The 14,951-nt window shown below is 42.7% G+C and overlaps 1 protein-coding gene across 2 annotated transcripts in view; it reads right to left on the bottom strand.

Moving 5' to 3' along the window:
* The window catches only part of NAP1L1 (nucleosome assembly protein 1 like 1), a 32,831-nt gene extending 21,060 nt beyond the window's left edge, over nt 1-11,771 (bottom strand). For both annotated transcript variants that reach the window (XM_049783740.1, XM_049783741.1), the window contains exons 1-2: nt 11,642-11,771; nt 1,818-1,854 (exon numbers count right to left, since the gene is read on the bottom strand). In XM_049783740.1, coding sequence (XP_049639697.1) covers nt 1,818-1,834 — 17 coding nt within the window. In that variant the 5' untranslated portion in view covers nt 1,835-1,854; nt 11,642-11,771. The remainder of the gene's footprint in view (nt 1-1,817; nt 1,855-11,641) is intronic.
* Nucleotides 11,772-14,951: the final 3,180 nt, after the last annotated feature.

Raw genomic sequence — 14,951 nt, 5'->3', positions numbered from 1 at the left:
ATAACTCCACCAACAATCAGTGAGCAGTTAAAATTCCTGATACCTAACAGAAGTATGACAATTTCTTCCCTAAAGAAGGTTCAACTAGCCATGATTGAAGGGCCATGTAGTTAAGAGAACCTACCTACCTAACAGTGATTTTCAACTGTATACATATGTGGACAATTTTCTCAATCTGGCTTTCAAAACACTAAGCCAGATACCTTTTCAAGGGATGATTTAACAGTCCTGGAGGGGAAAAAATGCCAAATTCCTTGATGACCTCGCACAAACTTGGCAATTCCCCTAACTTGGGCAAACCTCCTCCTCTAATAGGCAAATGTTTAATCAACAAGGGTAGAGAATTTCAGAACAGAAAGAAAAATCCAGAGAAAAGATATTATGTACAAGAAAAGAGAAAAGTTATCCAAAACAAGGGTAGCTGAAATTTAGGAACCGAATGCAAGAGTTGAAAAGATGTTTTCAGTTTGTCCAGAAAGACCAAAGCAACACAGATGGGAAAAAAGACAAAGAATCAATTCAACATAGTACATAACAGGGGCTTCAGAATGAAGAAACACAAAAAAAGAATATCCCCTGTGTATGCTTTTTTAAAAACCACCAACAAATGATAAAAATTACAATGACTTTAAATTAAAATCAGAAGTCTGGGGGGAAAATGTGTGACCAAATTGGAACTGTCTACCCAACTATCAGAAATCTGAGTAAGGAGAATCACTTTTAGCGATGACCTCTCAAAATAATTTACTTGGAGGCTCACAGACTCACAATGACAGCTGTGAAGGCACAACCTTAGATAGTTACAATGTCATCAGCCCCCATTTGAGGGAAGAACACAATTAAAGAGAAATCATCACAGAAGCAGCACACATGAGAAGTTTGGCCAGACTCTGCTGTATTAAGCTGTCCTTAAGTTACTTCTACCCCCTCCCAAGTGCACCCACAAAACTGAGCACTATACAGCCTTCACCCCCAAGCGCTGTCTTACAGACTTCTCTGAGACAGGCTACAATAAAATTCTAATTTAAACTAATACGGCCCCACCCATATCCTGATTGTATCTGAGTAAGATTTCCACACTAGAACCTCCATCAAGTCAATGTAATTAAAACTATATTCTACAAGACATCTCCAACCAAAATCAATCCTTGTAAAATTTAGAAAGTTGAAGACAGACCTATGATCTAAATAACCGCCTGCTCCTTTTTTTAAATCTGACCACTTCCAACTAATAGTGCTGACATTATTTTCCCTTTGTGGTTACTATGCTTGCTATTCAAATTTTCAAACAAATTTTACTTGAGATTGTATAGGTATGGCAAAAATGTTGCTAAGTAGTAAAGAAAAGCAAAGAAATAAATTAGATAAGAAGGCAAGGTAGTGTTTCTATCTGTGGCAAGAAGTACAGGATGCAACTGAGCAAGTGGTATGTATATACAAAGCTTGTATTTGAAAGGAGTGCAAACTCCTTTTATTCTTTAATTTCTACCAAATACATTTTAGGAGCTTCTTGTGTGGAAAGCTTACATTACAATGCACATAGTAAAATCCCTGGGAAATACATATAGGGAAAGAGATTTCTGCACGTTTTATTTTATGATTCATTACTGTGCACATTATAAAAAGTGGCACATTCACTATATTGGTGACAATAACTATATGTGCTGTATTCTGTCTTAAATATACTGACTACCCAACTTTGACAATAGTAGATGCTAAGCATTAATCATGATCATGCACTTAAACACTGCTACTTAACCACATCATAGAACAAAAAACGAAGCTGAGTTTCAGGGATAGAAAAGTCTGTCACTTACTTGTCAATGTCCGCCATGCTGTAAAAATTCTATGTACCTAAGGAGAAAAACATCAATGTTTAAAAAGTATAAAATTTAAAAGAGGAATACTTGCAATTTTTAGTAAGTAACTGCTTAGCAAACAAGTTGCCTACCACATGTTCAGAATCATATAAGGACTAAATGGTTACAAGAAATCACTGTATATCAGAATCATCAAAAGGAATAAAAAGGGTTTATGATCCATGACATCGATGGGCTTACTGTTCTTCGCCCAAAAATTAGAGATTTCAGCAGTCGTGAGCTATTTGTTGAGAAAACAATATAGACAAATTACAAAGGAACTAGTTCTTGTTCCTAATGAGTTCTACTGCATTCGTTATTAATATGCAGTTTAGTAGTTTGTCTAGTAATATTGCTAATTGACTACCATCAGTAAAATATTTAGCAACTACAAACACTAATGCAAAAATAAAAAGGAAAATGGCCGATCAAGCAAAACACATAAGAGTGAGTGAGTGTAGGTTGCCTATCAAATCAGAAAGGATATTTTGTTCTGTCCTCTTGTTTTTGTTTTCTGAGCCACAACCCAGCTGTACTCAGGGCTTACTCCTGGCAGTGCTGGGGTACCATATGGGAGGCCAGGAATCAAACCTGGGTCGACGCGTGCAAAGCTAGCACTCTACATGCAGTCCTAGGATTTTCTTTAAATGCATGGGCATTGTGAGGCATATGCCATTCTTATTGTATTTATAAACTAGTATCTTTCTAGACAGCAATCTGGCTACTGAAATTCAAGACTGAAATATGTTCGTTGCCAGTGTAGCTATTCATATGAGAATAGATCAGGAAAAAACTATAATCTAAGGACCTATGCTTATAATCACTTCAACATCAACAGTTCTGCCAGATCCAATAGAAAAGCCCTACTCATCCTTTTCCTAACCTCAGAGCTCAATTTAACTTCTTCAGAGATGCTCTGTCATATACATTTGTGCAAGTCAAATCATATAACTATCTGACAGAAACCTGCCTGCTCCAAGCTGACCATGGTATTAAAAATGCAGGGATTAAAAAAAAATTAAAAATAAAAATAAAAACGCAGGGATTTAACTGCTTTATCAAGCCACTGAATAGTATCCCATTCATGGTACATAAAGCAACACATTCAAACTGCAGTATGCAAATAAAGAAACGAGATTAAGTGGAAAATGAGTTGGTAATTTCATAGCAGATATATAGATGTTATGACAAAAACCCAATCAGGAGGCAAAAAAAAAAAGCGCTACATATAGCTACAACCTACATCTACAACCTACATATAGCTAAAAAAAAAAAAAAAAAGCAGGCCTAAAGAAAACTCCACTGGAGCATACTTTGCATATAGATCTGGATCCAATTCCCGGCAGAGTTCCCAGAGCACTGCTGCGCCAAGAGTGACTTCAGAGCACCACATGGTGTGGCCCCAAAGACAAACAAAAAGATTATGCTTCAATTTTCAATTTTTAGTTTTCCTTCATACTTAAATGATATTTGGTAGTCTGAAAACAGTATCTAATTCTTTAACTGTTTATAAAGAATTTAAAAAATTTAAATTTAAGTTTGCAATTCAATCAATTAAATTTAATAAATTCTTTAATTCTATAATACCGAAACTTCTAAATTCCAGTTTTTATGAATACATTGGGATTAGAGAGATAGCAGAAAGCTGGGTTCACAGGCAGCCCGGGTTCACTCCTGAGCCTGAGTGCAGAGCCTGGAGTAACTCAAGTATTGTCAGTTGGCCAGATGGCAGTACTCAGGGATTACTCCTGGCTCTGTCCTCAGAAATGACTCCTGGCAGAGCTTGAGGGACCCGAAGAAAGGCCAAGAATTAGAAACTGGTCAGCTGTGTGCAAGGCAAGCACCTAAATCTAATCACTATACAGGTGTGCCCTTTCCTCCTCCTGCCCTTGATTCTTTAAGGAAAATGTGAAGGCCTAAAAGATTTATCCTCCAAATCCCTTTACACACACACACACACACACACACACACACACACACACACTCACTCAAACCATAATGGCAATCTACCCATTTTGATTTTTTAAAATACTTTTTACACAATTAAGTCTAAAGTTGTATTCAGATTGTTCAACTTAACTGCAGCAAAATCTAGCTCAAGCAAACAACTTTTTTTTTTTTTTTTTTTTTTTTTTTTGGTTTTTTGGGTCACACCCGGTAACGCTCAGGGGTTACTCCTGGCTATGAGCTCAGAAGTTGCTCCTGGCTTGGGGGACCATATGGGACGCCGGGGGATCGAACTGTGGTCCATCCAAGGCTAGCGCAGGCAAGGCAGGCACCTTACCTCTTGCGCCACCGCCCGGCCCCAAGCAAACAACTTTTGTCCTATTTTACTAGCTCCAAAAAGCAGGAACAAAACAAAGGCATTCCCTCCTGGTAATGCTCTAAGCAAATTCATGTTTGACCACTGGTAAACAATATACTTTATATCTGAAAAATTCTGTCCATTCTGAGTTTTCCATAGCAATGGTCTATGTCCCCACAAAAACATTTGCTGGAAGGACCGTTGGAAGCAGATCCTTCTTGGATCTTACCAGTTGATCAGTAAAGGTATTGAGCAATAATGCTTGTGTCAGAGGACACAAGATATGGAGCATGCAAGTTATCTCTGAACTTTTCTACAACTTTTCTGGCAAATCTGAAATGTCTATGTCCACTTTAGAGGTTTTCATGTCAAGAGTCTGAACCAACATGCATGGAGGGATAGATGCTAATGTTATCTAAAATGAAAATTCAGCTCCAGAAGCTGATTATCAGATAATACAATACTGAAAAAGAGTGAAGCTTAGATTAACATCTACACTGTTTTTTGTTTTGTTTTGGGTCACACCCCGCTCTGCTCAGGGCTTAGGCCTGGCAAAGTTAGGTGACCATATGGGGTGCAAGGAAAAGGCCAAGCCCTCTGTACTCTTTCCGGCCCCCAGTACATTGTTGTTTTAATATTCTTTCTACTGCAATCAACATCAATGACAATTTTATCAGACAAGAATCTGCCGTCTTCTTTTATTAATAAATTACTTTTTTTTTTTTTTTTTTTGGTTTTTGGTTTTTGGGCCACACCATGTGACGCTCAGAGAGGTTACTTCTGACTCTGCTCTCAGAAATCAATCCTGGCTAGTGGGACCAGATGGGACGCCGGGGATCATTTTGGATCAGTGCGTGAAAGACAAACGCTCTACCGCTGCTATAGCTCTGGCCCCTATAAACTTACTTTCTTAAAAGACCATGTATTACACAGATGCTCAGAACACATTTGCTTTAAGACCAATCCTCCTCCCCCCCCAACTGTCCCCACATACCCACCCATTGCCAAGCCTGCCTTCCTCCAATAGACACAAAGTAATTGTGTAATAAAGTTTTTAAGTAGCACAGTAAGAAAAATTATAACACCTCACAATGAGGTCATTAAGTCATTGTCAGGTTTTCTAAGCCATGTTACCAGTTGATTTTGCTATTTGTTTTGTTTCTGAACATTTGGTGGCTCTGAATCCAGGCTGATGTCTAAACTAGTGTTCCTACTGAGATAGACAGTATTGAAAAAATCTGGAGTATTGTGCTTCTGCTTTCTAAGAGACCTGAATGATTTAAATTCCTTGCAAAGACAAGTATACCAACACTACTGACAAATTAAGAAAATCACGGAAAGCATAAAGTAATATACTGAAGATACAAAAGCAGAGGGAGATGCCCATAAAATAAGGAATTACTAACTCCAAATACAGAAAACCAATGGATAAACTTAAGTCCTCAATCTTAAATCTGAACCTAGGCAGTTAACATAGAGTTAACTACATGGGGGTAAAATCAAAAGCCCTGAATCTGCCAATATCTTTAGAAGAATTCTGAAATGCTATCTTCTTAGAAATTTTGTCCTAGGGCCAGAGAGATAGCATGCTTGCAGAAGACATTCCATATGGTCCCCCGAGCATGGAGCCAGGAGGAACCACTGAGTGCTGCCGGGTATGATCCAAAAACCAAGAGAGAAAAAAAAATTTTTTTGTCCCAGACAAAAGCTTCAATTCATATAATCTGTTGTCTTCAAAACCCCAAACTGCTTCAAGTGGTCCTGGTCTGTTCCTACACTGACAGTTAAAGTGAAAAGTTCTTTCACCTTAAGATTTCAAATAATTCAGACAAGAAATGTGCAAAGTAGATGAAGAATAGACACAAAGACGATACAACAAAAGCAGTCTGACAAAGACTTCAATAGTGTCAGACTGTAAACAAAAGTACAAATGCAGACAAAACACACATGCTTTACAGATTTGAAAATAGTGGCGATTATTGAAAATAGTGGCCGTTATTTGCAATGAACAGTCACCTACCTAATTCAAGGTGACATAGCAAATTTGGAAAAGTTGAATGTCTAAAGATCACAAAACTAAGTGGGTCAATTTAACAGCAGACTAAACACAGCTAGAGAGAGAATTAAGTGACCTGGAAGCAAACTTAGAAGATATCTTCCAAATTATAATAGAGAATAAAGAATCAACAAGTACCTCAAGATTTTTTTAAAAGTTCAGTGAACACATTTCACATGTGTCAAGTCCTGAGTTCAACACACAATACACATTTCTTTTTTTGGGGGGGGGCGCATACCCGGTGGCGCTCAGGGGTTACTCCTGGCTATGTGCTCAGAAATCCCTCCGGGCTTGGAGGACAATATGGGATGCTGGGGATCAAACCCAGGGTCATCCTGGGTCAGCCGTGTGCAAGGCAAATACCCTACCGCTGCAATATTGCTCCAGCCCCAACAATACACATTTCTTTTTTTTTTTTTTTTTTTTTTTTTTTTTTTGGGGTTTTGGGCCACACCCTGTGACGCTCAGGGGTTACTCCTGGCTATGCGCTCAGAAGTTGCTCCTGGCTTCTTGGGGGACCATATGGGACGCCGGGGGATCGAACCGCGGTCCGTCCTAGGCTAGCGCAGGCAAGGCAGGCACCTTACCTCCAGCGCCACCGCCCGGCCCCACAATACACATTTCTAAATAAGGCTTTAATACAAGTTCTGGAAGTGAATGGGCAAAATACTTTGAGAATAGCCAAGAATTAGTCCTAAAAAAAAATCCCACAAATAGAGCCAAAACACTACACAATGTTGTCCCAAATCTTCACAATAAACTGAGTAGCTTAAGACTGAAGCATCGGGGCTAGAGAAATAGCAGGGAAGTAAGGTGTTTGCCCTGCATGCAGAAGGTCGGTGGTTCGAATGTGGGCATCCCATAGGGTCCCCTGAGACTGCCAGGAGTGATTTCTGAACATAGAGCCAGGACTAACTGCTGAGTGTGACCCAAAAACCAAAAACCAAAAAAAAAAAAAAAAAAAAAAAAGACTGAAGCATCCTTTTGAAAAAGAGGGGGCCAGAAGAGTACAATGGATTTGCTTTGGTTTAATTCCTGGCATCCCATATGTTCCCTCAAGCCTATGTGGCCCAAGAACGGGAATAAAAAAAAGGCCTTGGTACATGGTCTCTTTTCTCTCTAAAAAGGTGGCCTATTATGCTGGGATATGTACTGGGGTTTTCTCTGCCTTTGAAGCCCACATTCTATCCTGAGCTTTTTTCTCACCTCAGAATTCCTAAAAGAAAAAAGAGTGAGATAGCTCAATGAGGTGTAATAAATGCTGTCCTAGAGAGGAAACCCAGGTTTGATCGTTATTGAGAACTGAAGACCGATGTGGCCCAAAGCAAAAACTAAGCTGAAATGGACTTTCAGGCAAAAAGAACCAAGCACCCTAATAAAAATTCCAGGTGTCTTCTTACGGCAGAAAAGCAAGCTGTGCCAAAAATGGATGCAAAGAAGAGTTAAATACAAAAACGAGTTTAATGCAAGACTGGGCTAAGCATGCTAAACAAGTAAAACAATAAATTTGAGGAGGGCAAGCAGTGTTTAGGGGACACGAGTGAGGGCTAGAACGAACAGCTAAATGCTAAGGCCGAAGAAAGTGGTACTGTGAGGGAGAGGGGGCAGCAGCTACCAGGCGGTGCTCAAGAGGCCATGCAATCCTGGGGATCCAACCCAGATCCCACACATGAAGGATGCACCCTAAGACCTCACCCCAGATGATATTTTAAAGAAAATCTGATTGTGTAGAGTAGCGTGTTAACAAATTACATTAAGTCAGGATGAAAACAAGGAGGGATGAAATAGTCTACGTTCCTTAATTTTTGCATAGTATTTCCAGTGTAGGGTATTCCTCCAAAGGATACAGAAAAATTACTTCCAAAGTAGCAGTAACATTTTTTCTTAACCTGAAAATAGGTTAGACAAACTAAAATTGCACACATGCCTATGTAACACATCCACACAAACCTGAACATCAGTGTTACATGGAATGTAAATCAACTAAAGGCTCCCTCCCATTCGATGCTGTCAAGATGGATATTTAGAAAAACCCAAATATGACACATGTACAAGAAACATAAGAAAATACTTAAAGCAAAAACAATCATATTTGGGAGGGGTCACACCCGGCAGTGCTCAGGGTTTACTCCTGGCTCTATGCTCAGAAACCGCTCCTGGCAGGCTCAGAGGACCATATGGAATGCCGGGATCTGAACCATCATCCTTCTGCATGAAAGACAAATGCCTTACCTCCATGCTATCTCTCCAGCCCCACAATCATAAGATCTTACATCACTATACTAACATCTAGATAGATGGACTTCAAGGAAATGCATTACAATAGATGAAAATACCTTCACCTGATCATTTGAACACAGAAAAATCTTCCACCAAAGAGTGGAAATGTGACTGAATCTGACCATAAGCGGTTTTATTTTGTGGTCTTGTAATAGTTAGATGTTCAGACACACACTATCAAATAAATTATCATTCTAGAATAACTGGGTTTTTTTATATTCTTCTTTCTTGGGGGGAAGGGCACTTCCAGGAGTGCTCAGGGGCCATATGCAGTACTGAGGGCTGAAACAAGACAGCCATGAGCAAAGCAAACTAAGTACCTTGCCCCAGATCCCACGTTCTCCTTCCTTACAATAATTTCCAAGAATGCTATGGAACCAATTCTGTAAGAGACTATTATATGCTTTCCTCTTCTTTGCAAATTAAGTATCAAGCAATTACTTATCAAAATTTAAAAAAGGGGTAAATGAAAAAAACTAAAAATTAAAAATCCGAAGAGATAGCATGGACGTTGGTTGGAATCCTAGAATCCCAGATGGTTCCCCCCTTCTGTCTGCCAGTAGCTATTTCTGAGCACAGAGCTAGGAGTAACCCCTGAGCACTGCTGGGTGTGACCCAAAAACCAAAACAAACAAACAAAAATTAAAACTGATTCCAAAACCCAAGTCCAGTCTACTACTTCAAAATCAAGATGTCATCCCTTGGAAGCTGGCAACTAGTCACTTCTCTTTTCCAAGAGGTGAGTGATTACTGGGGGCCTGAGAGATAGCAGGGCACTTGCTTGTACAGGGTGACATGAGTTCCATCCTGGGACCACATCTCTTAAGGTCCTCCAGAACACAGCCAGGAGCAAGGCCTGCAGAGCACAACTGGGTGAAGTCCTAAAAGACTGGACACACACAACTGTCACTAAAACAACGTGTTTTCCAGCAAATTTCATCTAGAAAACAGCATTAGACTAAAAGTGAGGTTTCCCTGGACTTCCCTCGGCCCATATCTCACTGTCAATGCATTTTAAGCGAATTTCAGACAATGCTGCTCTGTTCAAACATTCCAGTGATGAAGGGGCTGAGCACTTACTCTATTTGGCTCCAACACAACCTCATAAAAAAATTACTTTTCATTTTCTCTCACTTTTCCACTTCAGGGATATCAAATCTCAACATAGAACTGACTCAAAGTCCTAGGCAAAAATGGGACACTCCTTTCGAAGGGATCTCATTATACTGAGAACTATCTGATCAAACAGCAGAAACATATGCCCAGATCTAACAAACTAAAGAAATCTATTCACATCGAACATAAATATGGAAAATATGTAAATTTTACGTATTTACATACAGAAAAGACATGCCTAGATGTAAAACTAAGGAAGGAGCCAACTACATACATCCAGCTACATGGACAAATTGCTTGTAGGGATTAATGCTGTTTATGAACTTAAGTGTGATTCCGTCGAGCACAGCGAAGAATGCTTTTGACAAAAATGTGAATGCTATTCTAACACATCGCCTCAACTGCAATAAAATCAAACTTGAAGAAAAAGAATGTTACTGAAGGGGCAGAGAATACACTGCCAGAAGTAAAACAACTAAGAATGTGGCCCCAAAGCAAACAGGGAAAACTTGCTTTCCAATGTTAAGCTTAAGTACAAGTATTATAGTAGTTCAGTGCAGAGGTAAGCTTCCTTTAAAAGCCAATATGAAGTCTTCATAAACCATGATTATGCAATCCATGCATAAGTCTTTAATTACTCTGCACCTTAAGTTTTCCTGTTAAAATATCATTACCTACTTTCTAGGAACACCAAGGGTTAGTTTAAAAACAAGTGATATGCAATCACTCAATAAATATGCCGAAATGTCCCCATTGTGCTCTTTACCTCAGAAAATAAAAGATCGCTAAGCTCAAATTCCGTCAATAAACAATGAAAAGGCACAAAACTTTGGAATTGCATCAAAATGTGCAGCAACACAAGTCACCTCCGTATTAGCCCTGAATACCAGGCCACCTTGGGCTCGAAGCCCAAGAATCCCATCTCGAGTAAGCAAGCATGAAGCATGGTGCTACCCTTGAGCCAAGCGGGGACATCTGCCCTCCCTAACCAGAGGGATGACGACATCAGGAGCCTGTCCCCCCCACCCCACCCCACTGTTCTATCTCAGCACTTTTGTCTGGACTCTGAAATCTCACCGCCAGTCTGTTTTCTGGGGGGAGCGACCCACCAAATTCATTCGAGCCATCATCTCTACCTAGGCCTTTAAATCTGCTCAGATCCAAAGAATCTGAAGGACGCTTCTCCCATCAAAGCTAATAAAGCAGATCTTGACATCGCCTGTCCATTTGGGGGGGGGGGGGGAACGGACGGGTGTGATGTCCCCAGGGGTGGTCAGTGCACAGACCTTACAGGTGGGGCAGCCAGGGAACATTCCCAATGAATACCCCAGCACCCTAAAAAAATACACCAGAGCTACAAAAAGAAAACACCTTATGGGGGGGGGGGTACACCTCCATAGCAGAATCTGCAGGAAGGGGACCCCAAGATCAGGAAAGAATGAAGAAGGGTTGGGGGGGGCAAGCAGCCAAGGGCCCCTCGGTTTAGCCAAAATTCCGGGGTGCGCGCGCGCACACACAAACTCTCCCTTTTGTTAAGCAGTCAGCCACGCAGAACGCAGCAGACAGACGGGCAGATGGAGATGGACACACGCACAACACACCCCCTTTTGTTCAGAGGCGCCCCAACACCCTCCCCACCCATCCTTCCTTCCTCGATCCCTCCGACCCCCCGATCTTCCTCCTCCGGGCAGCCGCCCAGGCCCTGGCAGGCCCCGGCCTCTCGTCCCGAGCCTCCCGGGCGGCCGCCACGTGTCTGGGCAGCGCGTGGACAGCCTGGCGGGGCCTCCCCCGCCCAGGAACCCCGGGCAAGGCGGATCGGGCCGGTTCAATCCGGTTCGGACCGGTTCAATCCGGCTCGGCCCGGTTCGATCCGGTTCAACTGGACTCAGCCCGGCTAGGCCGGCGCGAGGGCGGACGGGAGGCCTCAGGCCGCGACGCGGACGGACGGGAGGGCGGCCCCTCCGCGGCCCGGCGCGGCCTGTAGGCGGCCCGGCCCTCCCCGCTCCCGCCCGGGCCGTCCGTTACCGGGGGAAGCGCGGCCGGCACAAGCAGGGAGCGCCGCGAGCGAGCGGACGGCGCCAAGAAAGGCCGAGAGCCCGCGGCTCGAGCTCATATACATAATCCGCGTCAGCACGTCGCTCGCCTCCTAGCGACGTAACCCCGTCTCCTAGCAACCGGGGGCGGGGCCTGAGGGGTCGCCTGGCAACCCAGCCGTCCGTCATCCGCTACCGGGCCCCGCCGGCCCCGCCCACTCCGGACGCCGTCTTTCCGCAACCGGCTTAAGGGAGCGGAAGCGGGACTAGGAAGAGTCGCCTAGCAACAGAGCTGTCCATCAGACCCAGGCAACCGCCTGCCCCCGCCCTCCCACCGACCCACCGGCGGCCGTCTCCTAGCAACCGGCTGGAGGGCGGGACCGGCACGAGTCGCCTAGCAACCGGCTCGTCCATCTTCCTCCCCGCGCCGCAGGCACCACGCGGGCTTCTGCTTCTCAACGCCCACCCGCAGCTCCGCACCCAGCCAGCGGCAGCTCTTGGCAAAGGAATCGCAACCATTTTTTTTTCCTTCTGCTTTTTTTATTTATTTTTTTTTTTTTGCCCCTCCGAGTTCCGAGGGTTGTGTCCTGGCTTCCTCTTGGCCTCCTTACTGCGTCTTGCGACATCCAAATAGTCTCTGATATTAGTCTCAGAGCTGAGCACTCTGCAAGGAGCACTGAGCCATCTCGGAAAATGTATTCTCTGATGTCCTGTTCTTGGTAGAAAACCGAACGCCTGCATCAGTCCTCCTCGGGCCTCTGTAACCATCTGTCTATTTTATGGAGTCATTAATTAGTGATTGCTGACTATTCATTATTGATTAACTATTAATTGTTATTAATTAATGATTCTCAAAGTTCTTTTTCTCAAGAAATGAGGCCAAAATTCCCTCCTTATAGCAAAGATGCAAAGCTTTTTGCATACTCATATTGGAATGTACTCTGGGTTTGTTTGTTTGTTTGTTTGGTTTGGTTTTTGGGCCACATCCGGCGGTGCTCAGGGGTTACTCCTGGCTGTCTGCTCAGAAATAGCTCCTGGCAGGCACGGGGGACCCTATGGGACACCGAGATTCGAACCAACCACCTTTGGTCCTGGATCGGCTGCTTGCAAGGCAAACGCCGCTGTGCTATTTCTCCGGGCCCTTCCATAAACTTCTTTAAACAAAATTATAAAAACATTTCTTCAGATATGTATACAGTTTGAAAATAAATTTGCTGCTAAGACATTCTTATAATGAAAACTGTAATAAGGATCTATAGTATCCAAGTTCCTTTTCCATCAACTTCTGTAGACGAAGACATTAAAACATTTTTGTAGACATAATTTGAGAATACGTTTCTAGTTAATATTTGAGAAATGTCTCTATATGAGAAATTTGAGAATAGTTTACACAATCAAGTATCACAGCAATTGGGAAACATTCCCAATTGGATAGCTGAGAACTTTTCAAAATCTAGCACCATTATGCATTTCCCCAGAATTGTGCAAACTAATATTTAACCACTAAATTTGCATACCTAATTAATGATCTTTTTTCAGTGGGGCATAGAACAAAATGAGTAGCTATTAAGATCTATACAGCTAGGGGCCAGGGCAATGGCACAAGTGGTAGGGCGTTTGTCTTGCACTAACCTAGGATGAACCTAGGACGGACCGTGGTTCGATCTCCCGGCATCCCATATGGTTCCCCAAGCCAGGAGCGATATCTGAGCGCATAGCCAGGAATAACCCCTGAGCGTCACAGGGTGTGGCCCAAAATAACAGGAAATAAATTAATTCATTCATTAAAAAAATAAATAGAAAACTATACACGTTGTTTAACCAGCAATATAGTGACCCATACAAATAGGATGGAGAAATTAACCTAGAAGAAAGTTGCAGGAGGTTCTGAAAGCAGCTTCTCCTCAGTTGGGCTTCGGTTGGGCTTGGATCCTCCATCTTCTCCTTTATCTTCTCCTCCTGTAGTAAGCTGTTGGGATATCCTAGGACAGTCCTAGGACAGAAAGGCTTTCAGTACCTGGGCAGGAAACTGGTTGGAGGGACCCACACATATCCCTGCTGTTGGTTCCCATCAAATAGGGCTTTCTCATTGGCTTCTACCCTATGAGTGACCTCACTAAGCTCTTACAGGTTGGGAGGCCGACATCCTTGCACAAAGTACCTTAGGTAGAAGAAAAGTGGTGAGCCTCTGCCTCTGAAATGCTGCTCAGAGTTTTCAACTCTCTCCCCTTCTCAGGTTGGCTTCCGTCCGACCTGAGAGGATCTCTGCTATCATGGATGGTGGGGCAGCTGAGCAACCAGACCAGAACAACATGAAGCCATTCAGAATGGTGGCCATGTGCAGCAATGTTCAGTTAAGGGCACTGCACACTCAGTTTATCTGAAGGAAATGATAGCGGTAATCCATCAGACAGTAAAATCACTCACCATTGTTGTGGTCTTCTTGGGTTCTCGAGTCCTCACTGTTCAAGCGTCACTTGTAAAAATAAATCCTATGTTGTGAAATAACCACACCCGTGTATTTTCAACCCCAGACATATTGGTCTGAAGCAGGTAGGGTAGCCACGATAATTAATAAACCAAGCCAGTCAGAAGAGAGTCATGGAGTTAGTGGCTTCTCGCCTTGTAGTGTCTCTCTCTGTGCTCCAAAGCCAGACTGTCCTTTCTTTATTCTCCCGGTATAAAAATCCACCAGACAGGGGAGGGTTGAGTGATCCACGTGGCCTTTTACATATTAAAGGGATAGATTTAAAGAACGAGAAGATAGGGGCCGGAGTAGTGGTGCAGTGGTAGGGCGTTTGCCTTGCACGCGGCTGACCTAGGAAAGACTGTGGTTCGATCCCTGGTGTCCCATATGATTCCCCCAAGCCAGGAGCGACTTCTGAGCACATAGCCAGGAGTTACTCCAAGCATCACCAGGTGTGGCCCCAAAACAACCAAAAATAAATAAATAAATAAATAAATAAATAAATAAATATAATTTAAAAAAATGGAAGGAGGAAGATGGGGAAATGCCGTTGTTTTTGGTTAATAGTCAATTTCTTCTTACACACATGCAAGACAAATGCCCAACTCATTGTATGATGTATATTAATGTCATGCAAACACTCCCATTCAGATTTCTAACAACCTTCTGTCCCCTGAACATCACAGATTGAAACCAGGATAGCACTTGAGCCTCAAACTCTGCATCATCCTCAAGCAACTGAATTGGCCTCCAGTTGAACCAAAGCCAAGCAGTCCTGGGGATGAGTGATGAGAGATAAGTGGGCTTGAGAGATACAAACATCAGTTAAATTGTT

This window comes from Suncus etruscus, chromosome 11, assembly GCF_024139225.1.
Source record: "Suncus etruscus isolate mSunEtr1 chromosome 11, mSunEtr1.pri.cur, whole genome shotgun sequence".
Lineage (NCBI taxonomy): Eukaryota > Metazoa > Chordata > Mammalia > Eulipotyphla > Soricidae > Suncus > Suncus etruscus.
This window is presented reverse-complemented; position numbering and strand designations above follow the sequence as displayed.